Source organism: Arvicola amphibius, chromosome 11 (genome assembly GCF_903992535.2).
Source record: "Arvicola amphibius chromosome 11, mArvAmp1.2, whole genome shotgun sequence".
NCBI lineage: Eukaryota > Metazoa > Chordata > Mammalia > Rodentia > Cricetidae > Arvicola > Arvicola amphibius.
Window position 1 is genome coordinate 280,152 of NC_052057.2, and position 16,391 is coordinate 296,542.

Consider the following 16,391-nt stretch of genomic DNA (forward strand, 5'->3'; position numbering starts at 1 on the left):
CCGGGTACTCCTGGACTCTGCATGGCAGGGTAGAGGCTGGTAGGTGGCAGGGAGGCCACAGAGGTAGGTGGTGCAAGGGAGCTCCCCGACATGGGGCTTCCAGGGCGTTGCCTCCCCTCATACCTGCTGTTACATCTAGGAAGAAATCACCAGCCAGCCCTGGCAGGATGCACCCTGCAAGGCAGTAAGGCCCTGCCTCCTCCAGGCTTACGATTGTTTGACATGTGATTTCTTTGGGACTTGGGATAAAAAACAAGCTAACAAATTTCACTTTTTAAAGACAATGTTTGATTAAAAAAAATAGTTGGTGTATTTTTAAAGCCATAAAAGAATACTTTTTTAAAAAAATTAATTTTTCATGGTTAAAATTTTATATAACAAAAGCAGCAGTGACCCAATTTTTGTACTTCTTCCAGAGTATTTAAGGCCACATATCTAAGTAAGCACAGAAAATGTAACATTAAGGGAAACCAAAAGAAAATACAGGACAGAAAAATAAAACACAAGCGAAATCATCAATCTCCAGCTCTGGCTGCCCAGGCTTGAGCTGTTGAGAAGTGGGGCTGGGGTCACTCTGAGCATCTCCCTCCTGCTGCTCAGCCAGGGTGTCTCCAACAGCAGCCGTGCTGTCCTCCTGCCCGCTCACAGCAGACAGCAGGGCCAGGGGCATAGACACCGAGTCACCATCTCCTGAGGGGCTGGTGCCTGCATGGGCCTTCTCAGCAGCTCTGCCACCCCTTCTAGAGCAGCCTCTTGCCACTTGGGAAAGGTTCTCTGTATCCCCACACTACAGGGAAATGGACTTGTTCTCACTGCTCCATGCAGTCTAGGAACGTCAGGAAAATGTGGGAGTCCAGGAAGGCACACACTGCATGTACCCCTTACAGACATGACCACTCTGCAGTTGGTTAAGCACCTCCTACATGCCGTTCCTTTCCTCCAGGGAGGCTAAGTTCATTTGGTAGGCCCCTCCCAGTATCCTTGCAGCTTCCTGTGTGCCATGCTGGGAATTGTGTGCTCCGTCTTCCCATGCACAGCTCGAGTCTACAAACTGGACTTTGTGCTATCTCGCAGGACTTTGGGATGTTTCATATTGAACACAGAAAGAGAGGAGTTATGGGTTTTTTTTTTTTCCACTGTAGCAATGTTTTACTGAAAACCTGAGAAAGTCTGAGATGTCACAGAGTTCTGGCTTCACTGAGTTGAAAAGAACCATCACATGAGCTGGCAGCAGGAGGACCCTTCCCAGGGATTGTATTTTGAGACCTACCTCATGAACAGAAGCAGTGTGCATCTGTGCCATGCATGGTGGTGTAGGCAGCTTCTGTGGAAGTGGAAAAAGAAAACCATTCAGAGTCAGCATTTGTGCTAGGGGTGCAGTTAGTGGTGCAGTTAGTGTGCCCAGTGTGTGTGTGCTTAGCATGTGTGTAGGCCCCAACGATCTCCCAAAATATACAATTTCAGCATATGGTAGAGAGTCTTTAAGAAAATTTGTTGGAATCAAAATTTCATATCATATGTTAATTAGCTTTCTAATCTTCTAAGATGTGTAAGCCTTGCAGCCCTATAGGAGAATTATACAGTGAGTCAGAAGCTCAGATGAGGTTCTAGAATGATTGACAGTCCTCCCTAGGGCTAAGTGTAAGCTGTGTGTTCTAGATACTAATGCAGAGAACGTCTCAGCACTTACAGATAGCAGTTTCCCCCTTGCTAATGGGTTAGACAGATGTCGAACCCTCAAGCTTTAATGGGGTGTTCCTGTGAAAGAACAACCCTTAAGAAGGTGACTTATAACAGTTGTGTGTATGATGTATATGCAAGAGCCACTTGGCTCATGCTGGCGACATCCAGCTAAACCAGGTTCTCTGCAGATTGTGAGCACTGAGGAGCTGCCGATGGTATCATCGCATTCAGAATCTACTGGAGATATTTCTGGGATTTTTTTTTTTCTGGCAGACTCTGTTCTCAGTGGTTCAAAATCCAGCCTGCCAAATTTGACTTGTTTCCAAAAATCGCTGAAGGGTTCTTGTTTGTCCTTCCCCCAGTCAGGGCTGGGCCTGGGCCTAGGTGTGGCTGCAGGATAGGGTGTGTGTCTCACATCTGGGCCCTCCATCATAGAATGACTGTACCTTGAGGCATCCCTGAGGACAGTTAAATTATTTTTATATTTAAACTACCAGAGAATGCCTGTCTCTCGCATTAATTTGCCATCACTGAATGTGCAGTCTCAGTAGCGGAAGATTGGTGTTTTATGGCTGAATTGTTCATGACCTCTGTGCATAACTTAAACAGGGGGCCTTCTTGTCTTGTGTCACCCCAGCATTCTCCCCAAAGTAGGTACCTGAAGTTCCAGTGAAAAATAGGAGAAGGTAGGGACTGATAATAAAGGAGAAAGAAACCAAAGTTGATGCTTTGTCTACATTTCATTTGACAGTTTGATTTGACAGTTTGAGAGACAACCTCACAGAGTTCCGTTCTTTTCCCCAGTTGAGGCTATGGGAAATCCCGAAGCAGATCCTGGTATTCAACACACTGTGCTCATGGGAGCCACACCTAATTCTCAGCCCCTCTTCCAGCTGCATGCTTGTCTCAGACTTTTGACCCTCCGCTTCCTGCCGGAAGGGTCCTCTGAACCACTGACTTCCTTCTGGCCTGCCCAGCCCAGCACGCCTTTGGGGAGCTTTGTGTTAGCCTTCTCAGCTTGTCAGTCTGCCTTCCTGCTCAGAGTGGGGTTCAGCCGTTCTGTGCCCTGCTGCTGTTTACATAGGTGAAGCAGGGATGAGTGTCTTTGTGAGGTTTTTGTGCTTTGTCAAGAGCTGCGTTTATCAGTAAGACAGTGTGTGTCAGCCAGCCTCCAGGATAAGAACATGATCATACTGGAGAGAGACTCAGAAAGGCTAAAGGCTCTCTCTGGGTCACACTTCTGGCTCTCGCTGACAGTCCTCAGCACACTGATGAAGGAAAGTGGGAGGTGGCTTCTTTGTCCAAGTGAGGGACAAAGCCTCAGAGAACAGAAGGGGCCATCTTGTGGCAGAGAAAGGAATGACAAGACGCCGCCTATCATGGTCTTGCAGAGGAAGTCAGACAAAGTACATTCTTTCCACCCCAGGTGGTGCAAAGCTTGCTTTCAGGAACACTGGGGTGACAGTAGGGATTTGGGGTTACTTCCGATTTAAGACAGACATGGCTCTTTGAATCGTGTTGCTTCTGTTGAAAGTAAGTCTAGTTTCTGTCCCTGCTTCTCTCCCTTCTTGCCTCTCGCTGCTGCATTGCTTCCCCTGCCTAGGTCCAAGGCCATGGTATGTACTCACCGCGCAGCCAGCTTCCCTCTGCCTGCACGCTCAGTTCTTTTGGCCAGAAGAGAAGAGGGGAAATAGCTAGGGGTTGTGACTTTCTTCACAGGAGAGAGTGTGATAGAAGTTAAGCGCTGCCTGCCTGATAGGTACTGGTGGGTCGGAGTGGCCGGCCTGGTCCCAGCAGCTCAGGATCAGACTTTACCCACTTACCCAGTTCATTGACACAGCCCTCGGAAGGTAGTGATGGCTCAGCTTGAGGTTGGCAGGAGCCGTGAGGAACACAGCCCAGAGCCTTGCCACTTGCTCTGTTCTCCATCCCCCTCCCACTTAAAAAAAAATCTGTGTTGTTGTACATTTCCCTGCCTATGGGGACTGCAAAATGCCTACCGGTCCTTTCATCTTAGAGCCGAGGGTGGTACCCAAGACCACTGCAGACTCTCCACCCAGTGACATGGCAGTTGCTGGCTCCCAGGGTCCACAGTCTCTAGTGAGCCAAAGAAGACTCCATGCCTAGGTATCCCCAGCATGGTTCAGAAGGAAGTGTTTTCCTCTTGGAGCCTCTGAGCCTTTGAGAGGGTTAGTGGATGAGCCAGCAGGTGCAGGCCCCCTCATAGGGAGAGAGGCAGTCAGAGATACCATGGAGGATCCCCAGTGGATTCCCGGGCATATTACAGATGCCTGATGGTTGTAAAGATATTTCTTTCTGACATGTAAGGGCCATATATCTGACAAGAACTTCCTGTCATAAGTATACTACAACAGCTGGCAGAGCCTGGGTATGGGTGTGGGCAAGACAGAATCAGCTGCAGCTCACAGCAAGGACCCTTGAGGCCACCTCCGGCAGGCCAGTGTCTCCACCACTCCCAGCTACCAGCAAGGTCGTGATAAGGGCAGAGGCAAAAGGCAGCTTCTGGGATGGGGTGGGGGTAGGGTGGGAGTGGGGCTCAGTTCCCCTTAGACTTAAGGCCTGGTGTATTCCTCCTCTTCTGTTCTGTGTCCTGTGCATGCCGAGTCCTGCTTTCTGGTCCTGCCCGTGTTATGGAGCCCGGCCTGGGTCATGTGTTATCTCTGCTGCTCTCTCCCCAGAACACGGCTCTAGATAAAGAGGGGCAGATTTTCTGCAGCAAGCACTGTCAAGACAGCAGCAGACCCGCGAGGGAGCAGAGCTCGCCAGTCCCTTCCTCAGGCCAGGAGGCCCCTCCCCCACCGGAGTCTCCCAAGCCCTCTAGTCCCCCAGCCACCTCTGGCTGTGATCTGGCAGGGACCTGGCGCCGCCACCGAGACTGAACTCTGTGTAGACAGGCCCACACTGTGCTCTTCCTCCAGGCCTCACCGGCTCCATTCTGAAAGAGCCTGTCTCTCCTGACTGCTGCTTTGACAGATTGTTGGCATGTTCTGTCACTGCCCGGGAACAGGACTGGGGCATCGGGAGCCAGTATTCAGCATGGTCTCATGTACTTGGGGCCCTGCCCGCTCCAGTTTCTGGCCATGTCAAGCCATGTCAGTTGTGGAGACATATTTAAAATGAGCGACTTATTTTAAATCATCCATGTTTCTAGTCGAGTAGACAGTTGGCTGCTTTACCCAGCGAATGTGCAACTTTTATCTGGAATTACATTCTTTTTATAGAAATTCACTGGATGAACGAAGATTCTCCTATTGAAGGATTCTCCAAGCACTCCCTTCTCACAGGGGACACAGCTATGGTTGTTTCTTTGTAATGTCCTGTGAGAAGCAACATGGCCTCTTCCTCTTCATACGGGGCCTGAGGCTCCCAGCTTCTGAACAGAAGAAATGAGTTCCCGAGAGGTACTCCTGACTTAGGGAATGCACTCTGACGCCCCAGAAAGCAGCTCCCCTCTGACTGGGGTGCAGGGCTCACAGACCTACATGCCCTCAGTTTCCCCTAACTTTCCCTATGTGTATTAAGAAATACTCATGAAGGTGGCCTGTGGCTTTTCAGTGGGATGTGCGGCAGCTCTTGGCAGAGCAGGATCAGCTCGGCTGCATCATGGCTGGGGCTTCCTCCCACCTCTGAGAGCAAGAGCAGCAGAATGCCAGGCAGGTCTGCTGAGACCCAGCGGGGACTGGGGTGCGTGGTACTCCTTGAATGTCCTGTGACCAACCTTCCGGAAGGCTGCTGGCAGTTTTTCCTTTTTCCCATCGCCCTACTCTTTTTAATAATTGTAAATAACTGTATTTGTTTTACCTGCTTGTCTTCTAAATGGGTGGGCCCTACAGTTCACTCTCGTTGTTACTCTCCAAGTCTCCCCAACCTGCAATAAATCCTTCCCTCTTCAGAAAGCCATGGGGTGGGCAGAGGTTTTTGTGTGGTTGTTTCAGAAAGTACATGGCACCTCTCCTTGGTCCAGGCCCTCAGGGGCCAGTGTCTGGGGCTGCTACCAGAAGAGTGCAAAGATCTTTGCCTTGGCTGAAGTGTATGTGACCAAAACACCAAAGTAAGCAAGTTGTTCAGAGAGGAGCTAGGGACAATAACAGAAAAGCTGGGGCTCATAGAAAGTGGGCTGGAAGAGCCCTTCCCATGCCAGCCCTGGCTGGGACTCTGCTTTTCTCTGACTTGTAAGTTCCAAGTTTTCCTGTTAAGCTCTGCTTTCTGCTTGTGACATTGCTCATCTGTCTGCCATCGCCTTGGAGCTTTACAAATGTCAGCTGGAAGACCCTGGCCAGGCCCTGGATCTCTCTGTTCACATGCTGACCCTGGGTCCCACCCAGCCCGGAGCTGCAGCAGACACAGGAGGAAGAACTGATCAGAAGCATTGTGAGGTGCGGGGTTAGAACACTTGCATGTGTCTCTCTACTAGCTGGTTAAAGAGCGAGATTTAAAAAGATTTATTCTCGATTATGTGTATGCCTGTCTGTGCGCATGCAAATGCATTGTCCATGGGAGTCCAGAGGAAGGCAGCGAATCTGGACAGCTGTGAGCTGCCAGACATGGGTGCTGGGAATCAACATCTGGTAAGTGCTTTCAACCTCTGAGCCATCTCTCCAGCACCAAAACCAAGATTTCTCATAGCCTGTGGCTGTGTCATTTTCAGAGGGGAAGAGTTAATGCAGAAGGGGGAGAGAGACGAACAGGTGGTGGGAACAGGGTGTCTGTGGCTCACACCACAGCTGCCTCCGTCCTAATGCGAGCTAAAGGCAGTGCTCACCGTGTCAGCATGTGTCCTTCTGTCTGTCCCTGTGGGAGGCAGACAGGTGGTGAAGCCTCACAGTCCTTTCCTGGTGGGTAGGATCCCTCCGGAACAGAGAGAACCAAGGTAAAGGAACAAGCCCATAGGCGGTCCTGGCTAGCCAGAGGGGATGGATGTCTGCGGCTGTGCCCCACTGCTGGGTGGTGTCCATCAGGCAGCGAAGCTGGGGAATCCCGCACAAAGGTTTGAGACACGGTTCTCTGTCCATTTGCTGCGCAAACACTTAGAAGCTGTGATTCTATTCTCAAGCTCCAAATTAAATACAGGTACTTTATTTTCGGCTGCTCAAATCCTGTTGAGAGAATGGTACATTCTCTCAATGGCCTGTTCAGACTCATTCTCCCAGAGGAGGGAATCCGTGTGGAGAGACTTAGACGTGGAATATGGCAGAGAATACAAGTGGACACCATGGGAAGTAGGTGCCTGATGCCCTCCACAGCTGAGGGGTCTCCCACCCCTTTCTGTCTCTGCCTCCTTTTGCAAAAGGTGGTGGGCATGGAAGTGTGTTTGTTCCATGTATTCATTAAATGCCTTTGGTAAGACTCCCAGAATCTCATCATGGCTAAGATGATAATATGTGACTTAGGAGACGGGGCAGTTTGGGGTGGAGTAACCATATTGGAAAAAAAAGTACTGACTGATGTCTTGTGGAAAATGCTACAGGAGGTTACCATCCCGTGGAAATATATAATATTTACCACTGTGTTAACATTTTCGTAGTACCACATTAAAACATTTAAAAGGAACAGGTAAAGTACATCTTGTGGCAAATCTTATTTACCCTAACATCTAAATATATCCAAAATATTGTTTCAGCATGTAGTCAGCATCACTAAGAACTGGGTGATACTTTACCTTCTTGTGTGGTGTGAGCCTGAGGTCTACAGTGTGTGCACAGTCACGGTACATCCCAGTCATTTAAAAGTCACATGGGCCAAGCAGTTGCCACACTACAGTTCAGATAAGCCATGGCTCTCAATATTAGTTCTAGGTGAATCCATTTTTGTTGGCACATGATGTGTGTGGCAGGTAAAAGGGCCCTGCCATTTTAAGTGAAACAGGTTCATGGGAAGTGACGGCAGGAGGTTAAAGCTCTGTGATGTGAAATTAAATGTGTACTAACTCTGACTGTCCTAGGCATGGCACCGGCTGCTGCTTACTGAGTAATCTTCACCTGCCACCCCAGGAAAGTGTTCAGGGCCTGGGCACAGTAGCTGGAGAGGTCAGGGCACTTCTGCAGATGAGAGCATGTGAGGGCTTTGAGGCTTCAGCACCCAAGGATTGCTAGGAAAATCAGACAAACCCTGAGGTGCTAGAACTCAAGGCACACAGCTTGGTGTCCTGCTGCTGCAGGAACTGTTCTTTGCAGGCTTCAGGCATGTTCATTCCCTGGATTTGAGTCTAAGGTTGATGCATAAGAACTACAAATGAGTTGGATTCCAGTGTGGAGACCAAAACCTGCTTCCTGAAGGGTTCAGACTCCTGGAAGTGCCTAGATGCTAGGTGACAGTCACACAAGTACACGGTGCGCTGTTTTCAACCTTACTGCAGCATTGCATATCCAAGGGGAAGCAAAACATGGAGCCCCTCACCTTTGCCATGCTCTTAAACATGAGCCCTTTCTTGGTAGTGGGGCTGGGCCTTTGCTTCACAGGCCTCCCGTGGGACAGCGGTCAATCAGGATGTCTTCATCTGCATGGACTGATCTGGGAAGCTAGCTTGGCAGCCTGAGGAGGCTAAAGCTGAATCTGGATTAAAGTGCTCCAAGTCCAAAGCTGTGGGGCAGCCGCCTCTTCCTGCAGGCCCTGTCCAACTGCCCAGAAGCTGTTTGGCAAGGATCTGCTTCATGTTGGACGCATGTGATCATGAAGACTGGAAGTGGCTTTTGGGGTGTCCTCTTCCCTGACTGGAGAAGGAAGACTATCTGTCTCGGAGGATGTGGCCTGCCCGAAAGCCAAAACAGCCTATGCTGTTCAAGAAGAGCCTGACGTGCTGTGCTTCTGGTTTGTGGTAGCCGGGGCAGGGTGAGGATCATTGTGAAGAAGCTCGTAAGGTGGCAGACACCTACAGCCCCAGCATAAACCCAGGAGCTCCACAGTAGTCTCGGCAACATAGCAAGAGTGGCCTCAGATTTCAGTGTAGTTTTGGGTTTTAACTTACTTATTTTTGAGACAAGGTTTTTATGTGTAGTCCTGGCACTCAGAAATCTGCCTGCTTCCACCGCCATGATGCATGGCTAGCTCTGAGCTTTTAAATAATGATTTTATGGTTACAGGAACCAAGAAGAATGGCAATGGACTCATTTTGTTTGTTTTTCGAGACAGGGTGCCTGTCCTGGAACTAGCTCTTATAGACCAGGCTGGCCTCAAACTCACAGAGATCCACCTGCCTCTGCCTCCCGAGTGCTGGGATTAAAGGTGTGCACCATGCTTGGCTCATGGACTCAATTTTTAAAATATTTTTTTCTACCCCTGAAACAAGGTTTCACTATGTACAGCTCAGGCTGCTTTCAAACAACCTTCTCCTCCCCTAGGTTTCCCAATCCTCGGATTATAGAGATTTATGAAATATTACACAGCTCAGGTAGACGATGTGAGCTGTAAGACGATGGTGGGCACGATGCAGTTGCTGTTCTTCTCCCTTACTCCCCTTTATTTCCAAAGTGAAATGCTTACTGCTGTTAACCTCTAACTGGTAACTCGGCATCTCCCGCTCCCGTGTTTGCTATTTATTGTTTTTCTTCATGGTTTGTGAGATGTTGATGAGTCTCAGAGCCTTTGTTTGGTTGTGGAAGTCCTAGTAAGACACAGAGATTTGGCACGAGACAGCGTCCTTGTTTTTTTGTCAGGGGAGTCCCTTTAGTTGGTTACCACTCAAAACACTAGCAGAACCAGTGTGGCATCTTCTTTGTGAATAGCTATCCTGTCCATGTTAGGTGACAAAGACGTTTCCAACTGAATTTTTTCTAGATCTTTGCTTGATGTAGGAGTGTTTCTATCTATCTGTTGTTTCATTGGTTAATTAATAAAGAAACTGCTTGGCCTGATAGGTCAGAACATAGGTGGATGGAGTGGACAGAACAGAATGCTGGGAAGAAGGGAAGTGAGGCAGTTGCCATGCCTCTCCTCTCCGAGACAGACGCCGCCATGGAGCCAGCTGCCAGGTCAGACATGCTTTATCTTTCCCGGTAAGCCACCACTTTGTGGTGCTACACAGATTATTAGAAATGGGTTAATCAAGATGTGAGAGCTAGCCAATAAGAGGCTAGATATTATGGGCCAGACAGTGTTTAAATGAATACAGTTTCCGTGTAATTATTTTGGGTAAAGCTAGCCGGGAGCCAGGCGGGACAAAAAACAGACCTGCTCAGCTCCAACTACATTTGCTTTAAAAGGGCATCAAAATGTATAGGGGGTAAAGAAGTTCAGGGAAACTGCACAAGAAGCAAAGACAGAATTCAGTTTCAACTTAAAGTTCACAACATACAAAGAATTTACTTATGTAATACAGACCTTTTCTCAAATATGTTCACAGAATTCCATACAGCAGTCTACTAGAAAAAGGTAGAATTATGTGACACCAAAATAACATTGTTTCTTAGTATAAATTGCTAATCAAAAGGAAGGTAGAGATAGTTTCATAACAACAGAGGATCGATGGGTGATGCTTGCTTACCACAGTCCCTGGTAATCCCTGATCTCCTCAGGATGGTGGGGTCGAGGTCGTGAGGGAGTGGCCCCACCTGGCTCTACCTCACTGCAGGGCACTGACCTTGGGCAAGCTTTGGTAAAGCCCAAGATGGCTTCCATCATTTCACCTTGCGCCAGGAAGAAGCAATGAAGATTTTATGATTGCTATAACTTAGATTGGCTGTTTACCACACAGTAAAATAAAATAGCCTTCCCCAAACCATAATTTTCTAGGTCTAACACATGCTTGAAGAAGAATATAGAAATAATTCACTGAGATGTTTTAAATTACATTTGTCATAATTTAAACATTACTATTAAAATACTAGAAATTTCAGCACTGAAGAAGCACAATTGTCTAGAAAAATACAGGACCCCAGTACAGAAAACGCCCTGTCCCAGCATCAGAACCCATTTCCCTATTGCTAAAATCATATTTCTCAAGATTACAGATAAATGGGAAATGGTTTCCACAACATCATTAGCGTTGGTGGGATTGTGGCTCCACCATCTGAATCCATAATTGGTGAAAATAGACTTTTCATTATGACTAAAAATAGAGATTTTTCTTAAACTACAGAAACCAGCAGCCAGTTTTCTGCTTTGCTGTTTCCCACCCCCCAAAATGTCAAGCAAAGTCTACAAAAATAGCAATTAACTTTTAAAAATATTTTGCTTGTTCAAGCAAATTTAAGTTACATTCAGATGTGACAGCTATTTCTATAGAACGATGTTCAGAGTTCTCCTTTGATCAGCCTGTGACAGGACCAAGGTGTGTTTGTCTCCGTCAGTATCGGGTTTGGTATTCATGATGCCAGCGGTTAAAGTCGTTGTAAAACAGAACGATGCTTCCTGAAGCCATGCCGGAAATGATGCACCTGGGGGGAGGATGGAAATGGGGGCACTGGTCTATGAAAGGGTGGATACCGTTGTAGTGTACAGAGACTGTCACTGAACTGTGAACCAGATAATTTCCACAGAGCCGGAAACCATGCTTCCTGCGTAATCAGCAGGAGAACCCGCACAGCAGTTGCCACTGGAGGGAGCACGCACATTCAAGGGCCAGAGCTCGTGCTTCTGACAACGCAGAATTGAAGAGTAAGCAGATTGCTGCCCATTTTGAGGGGCGGGAACCCTAACCTCTGGGTAAACACCTGTTCCTTTTAACCCAGTGACCTGATGTGGTAATTGCCGAGACAGGAGCTGCTGGCCCCCTGTCCTAGAAGGTGGTGCAGGGACAGATGTAGAACAGCCAGAGGTGGCTCTGCTACTTGAGCCCTTTCCCTGCAGAGTTTGGTCAGGGCCAGTTCTTAGAGCATTACATTCAGTGCCTTCTTGTAATTCTTACTGAAATTGGAAATTACAATCTATCATTACAGAAGAGAAAATGAGGGGCAAACTGTCAGCAAACTGAACCAACCAGCAAATAACGAGTTCTCCTACAGCCAGTCATTACACGTAAAGAGATTAAACTGGCCAAATGGATTAAAAGAGATAACCCAAGTATATGTGGTATACAGGACATTCATTTTAGAAAAACAAATGGATTGAACAAACGGGCAAGCAGTAATAGTAAGAGAGTTTAAGAGGCCCTGATGTCAGAAGGCCTTAAGACAAAAGCGTGGTGGCAAGAGACGATGCTATATGTTACTATATGTTGTTACTATATGTTACTATATGTTACTATAACACACTAAGCACTTGAGCCCCAAGAATGATGTGCAGCAAATATACACAAGAGAAATACATGATCAGCTAGCAGGTTGCAGGCTTTAATACCCTACACTGAAAAACATAAAGAATAACCAGACAAATGGATAAGAACCTCAAAATACCACAAGCCACACAGACTGAACACAAAGCCAAGAAGAGCAAAATAAATGTGTTAGTGTTTTGTTTTTTTTTTTTGCCAGTGCACATGGAACAATATCTGGGATAAAGCATGGATCAAGATTTAATGTGAAATCATGCAAAGTGTCTTTTATACTCATAACAGAATTAACCAGAAGTGAGTAGTAAAATGGAAATTGTAAAATACATACGCATGAACAGTAACAATTGTATCTAAAACAAACCACACTAACACAGGGCAGCAAGGGCGGAGAGGAGAGGAAGGGGTGTAGGTACAAACATATTAGAAAACAATATTACTGACCTAACTTTAGACCTTAATGACTTAGAAAAGGAGTAAACTAAACCCAAAGCTAGAACATTTTAAGAAAATAGCAAGAAATCAAACTAGGACTCCTCGAGATCTGTAGAATTGATACAAATTGAGCTAAAGGTAACACGAAAGATTATGAACAATTGCGTACCGGGCACGGCAAATTATGCAGCTCGGATGAGGTGGAGATGCTCACTTAGTAAAGGAAAGCTGTAGGCCACATGGTGGAGTGATCCTACTACAAATTTAAGGAAAATTATCACAGTTGTTTCCAAATTCCTCCAAAAAAAATTGAGTGGGAAAGAACACTTCTGGTATTTACCATTTTGCTGATACCAAAGCCAAAAAAAGACAACACCAAGCAATATTACACACCAGTATTATTCCATGGCTAAGAAAAATCCAGGAAAGGGGGAAAATTTAGAGGACTCTCTTTAGAAACTCAGTAGAGCAGTGTAGTGGCACAGAAAGCGAGGGAGAATACCAGGTGACTCCTGGCAGGACCTGACCATCCAGCAGGGAAGGGTCCAGTGTGTGTGCACATCACAGTGCCCCCACCATAAGTGAAACTAACAGAAAATAAGACAAACCCTAATAGTGAAGCTAGAAGACAACAGGAAACATTCAAGACTGATATTTGTGGTGGTTTCCTAAGAGATAGCAAAAGCACAAACAACAGAAGGCAAAAAATTGTTCCTGAAATTGGTGAGAGCATCACAGCCCACTTGACAGACATGCGGACATGTGCAAGGTCAGAATGTAAAATTGTGGAGCAGTTCAGGAATCCTCCAAGATACTAGCAGCAGAATTACTCCTGGGTTTAGACCCAGAGGGACTAAGTGGGCATTCGTACACCACTGTTCACACCAGACCACACATCCATAAAAACAAGCCACGGAGCCCATACACAGATGGATGGACACACAAACAGAATAAGCATATAACAGTCTAAGAAAAAAACAGGATTCTGACATATAACATGGAACCTTGAAAACTTGCTAGGTAAAACAAGCCAGCTATAAAAAGACCCTGTGTGTTTCTGTGTACAGGTGGTGCCTGGAAAGGGCAGACTCGCAGATAAAGTGGGGTGATGAGAGCAGGGGCTGGGGACAAAAGTAGGGGAGGTGGACGTAGGTGAATAGGTACTCTGGAATGATGGGAAGTTCTGTAGACTACAGAGGCACAGTGATGGTGGCTGCAGCATGCTGAGTGCTCTATGCCCTCAGTACATAAGTGGTTCAGGTGGGAAGCTTTACGCATACACTGTCATAACAAAAATCAGAAGCTAAAAGAAATAGCTGAATTTTAAGGGTAAGTTGCTAGATAAACAGCCTCTTTCTCAGATTTACAACTTGGGAGATTTTAGGACATTAAGTCAGATCTCTCCAGAGGTGAAGATAAAAGGTATTTTACATACACCACATTTACAGTTCTTGAAGATCTTGCTAACGACACATTAAAAAAAAAAAAAAAGCTGGGGCTAGGTGAGGAAAGTGCTTGGGGGACAAGTGTGAGGACCAGAGTTCGGATCCCCAGCACTTCTATTCGGCGTTCAAGAGGCAGAGTGGGATCCCCAGAGCAGGCCAGGAGCTACCTTAGGTGACTGGCAAGCTCTACACAGGTGAACATACTACATGAGTGCACACCACATAATATTCGACAAGCTTTAGCCTTAGTTCTGAGCCTGTTTTTAGGAGCCCCATCTCATCTAAAAGCCGTCAGAAACTTAGACTGTAAAGTGTGCTTGGACACTCGTGTACTGTTAGCTCCTTGGATTGTGCAGATGACTCCAGGACTCCACAGCTCTAGGTCACTTAACGTGATTCCCGTCAGTGTCCAGTGGTCCCGTGGTACATCGGGATCCCGCTGTTACCTACCTCTGGTCAAAAGAGAGGGCCATGGCTCGGATCCCAGCATCGCAGCCTGGGTAGGCAAAGAGCTGCTTGAGGTCAGACACCTGCCGCACGATCACCACACCGTTGTCTCCTCCTGTGAGCAGGTACTGCCCATCTCTGCTCAGCTGTATGGCCTATGAGACAGCAACAGTTGGGCACGGCTCTAAGGGAGTGGGCCTAGCTGTGACTGCCTGGCCTGGGAAGGTGGCAGGGACAATGGAAGCAATCCGTGGTTCTTAGGACCCTGAATTATGGAAGGCCTGCCGTTGGTCAGAGGTCAAATGGACATGATTAGGAAACGCTATAGTGTTGTGGTGTTTGCTTCACAAATCCTTGAGAAGGTGGGTTATGGGTAGAACCAGCACATGGATATGTTCCCTTAAAGCATGCCCATCCTGTATGATGGCTACTGCTTTCTCTGACCTGGCAAGGGGGAGCACTGGCAGATGTTGTACCTTCCCTAGGCCTGCTGGTTTTGAAGGTAACGGGGGAAATGCCACTGAGAGCCAAAACTTCCTGCGGAGATAGGCCCCAGGCTACCAGTATTGTAACCTACTTCATGGCTATGCCTAATCTCCTACCTTATTGAACAGATAAGCTCAGCTTGAAATCCGTGTTCTGATTCTATAATATCCCTCTACTCCCTAAGAAAGCTGGTGGGTCAGATGTAAACTGCTTATTTCTTCATCTTATGTGATTTTTTTTTTTTGAAATGTGGTCTCATAGAGTTCAGAATGGTTCTAAACTCTATGTAGCTAAGGATAACCGTGAACTTTTAATCCTCCTGTCTTCATAGCCCAAGTTCTGAGACTCCTGGCAAGCCCTACACACCCAGGTCCCTGGACAAGCTGGCAGGCATGCTATCAGTTGTGCTACACCCCCAGGTGCTTATTATATTTGTAATTGTTGAGAAAAAAATTTCCATGTCTCATGAATATTATGATTCTTAGTCTAAATGCTCATTAGTAAAGTTTTGCCAGGACTTGGGACACCCCTCTGCCTACAGCCACTGTCATAATCGTTAAACAGTGCATGGAGTCCTCGAAGCCTACAACCAGGTGTCCTCCCCTTGTAGAAAGTGTGAGCACCCATGACAGAAGCCCCCCCCCCCCCCCCCACTGCCACTGCCTCCCTCGTCCACTGCCACATCCTTCCTTTACGTTCCCAAAGCTGGTGGCATACGGTTCGAGCAGCCCTGGCAGGTACTAGCTGCCTGTCCGCTTGACCACAGTGGACATCGACACACAGACCTGCCATCCTCCAAAGAACAAGCTCTGCCCTGGTTTGATACTTAGAACGTTAGCATTGGCACTTTAAATATTTATTATTTGATTGGGCAGTGGTGGCACACGCCTTTAATCCCAGCACTTGAGAAGCAGAGGCAGGTGGGTCTCTGAGTTTGAGGCCAGCCTGGTCTATAGAGCGAGTTCCAGGACAGCCAGGACTACACAGAGAAACCCTGTCTCAAAAAAACAAAAAACAATCAAAAATGTATTATTTGACAATTAAGAAATTAGAAAAAGAAGGACTGTTTGCTGTGCACGCTGTGCCGACTGCCAGTCGTCCACTGAACACAGAAGTGCATCTATAAATGTGGAGGGGACAGCTTTGTTGAATCTTACCTGCTGCTAAGCCTCATTAACTAGATACACATTAAGAGTTTTCAAGGTGACTAAAACCTATCCTGCCCCATTCATCACAAGAGTTCTAGTAAGACTCTCATCCTACTTGTTTCTGGGATGAAGTGAGATGAAGACTTAAGATGCATGGCTTCTTCAGAGCACCTTAACCTGCTTCCAAGATAGGAAACATTCCCTAGCTTCCCTTACAGGGAACCATTGCCTTCCTCTGGCATGTAACCACGTGTATCTGCTGTGCGCTCCCCTCCCTCCAGTGCCGTCTGCTCACCAGCTCTTACTCAGCCCTCTCTTCCACATCCAGGTCTACTGTGCTAGAGGCTGAAGTGGCCCCAGGAATGCTCTAACTCAGCCCTGTCCCAAGTGTTTTGGAGGGTGCTGTGGCTACACTGCTGCTTGAGGACACCCGCAGGCCACAGCGACCTGCTGGGGATCCTGCATCTTAGACAGTCGGGGGAGTGGTGGTTAGACTTCATGATACAGCCTTGCTTGGAGGAA

The 16,391-nt window shown here is 47.3% G+C and overlaps 2 protein-coding genes across 8 annotated transcripts in view; one reads left to right on the top strand and one right to left on the bottom strand.

Moving 5' to 3' along the window:
* Dclk2 (doublecortin like kinase 2) overlaps nt 1–6,467 on the top strand; it is a 122,190-nt gene extending 115,723 nt beyond the window's left edge. For 2 of the 5 annotated variants that reach the window (XM_038347312.2, XM_038347311.2), the window contains one exon: nt 4,383–6,467. In XM_038347312.2, the coding sequence (XP_038203240.1) occupies nt 4,383–4,583 (201 nt within the window). In that variant the 3' untranslated portion in view covers nt 4,584–6,467. Of the gene's footprint in view, nt 1–1,142 lie in introns of all 5 variants that reach the window. The other 3 variants (XR_005287369.2, XR_005287370.2, XM_038347314.2) reach the window with 3 other exon arrangements.
* A 3,509-nt stretch (nt 6,468–9,976) lies between these two features.
* Nucleotides 9,977–16,391, bottom strand: part of Lrba (LPS responsive beige-like anchor protein) — a 481,883-nt gene continuing 475,468 nt past the window's right edge. For all 3 annotated transcript variants that reach the window (XM_038347328.2, XM_038347329.2, XM_038347327.2), the window contains exons 56-57: nt 14,239–14,390; nt 9,977–11,075 (exon numbers count right to left, since the gene is read on the bottom strand). In XM_038347328.2, the coding sequence (XP_038203256.1) occupies nt 10,985–11,075; nt 14,239–14,390 (243 nt within the window). In that variant the 3' untranslated portion in view covers nt 9,977–10,984. The remainder of the gene's footprint in view (nt 11,076–14,238; nt 14,391–16,391) is intronic.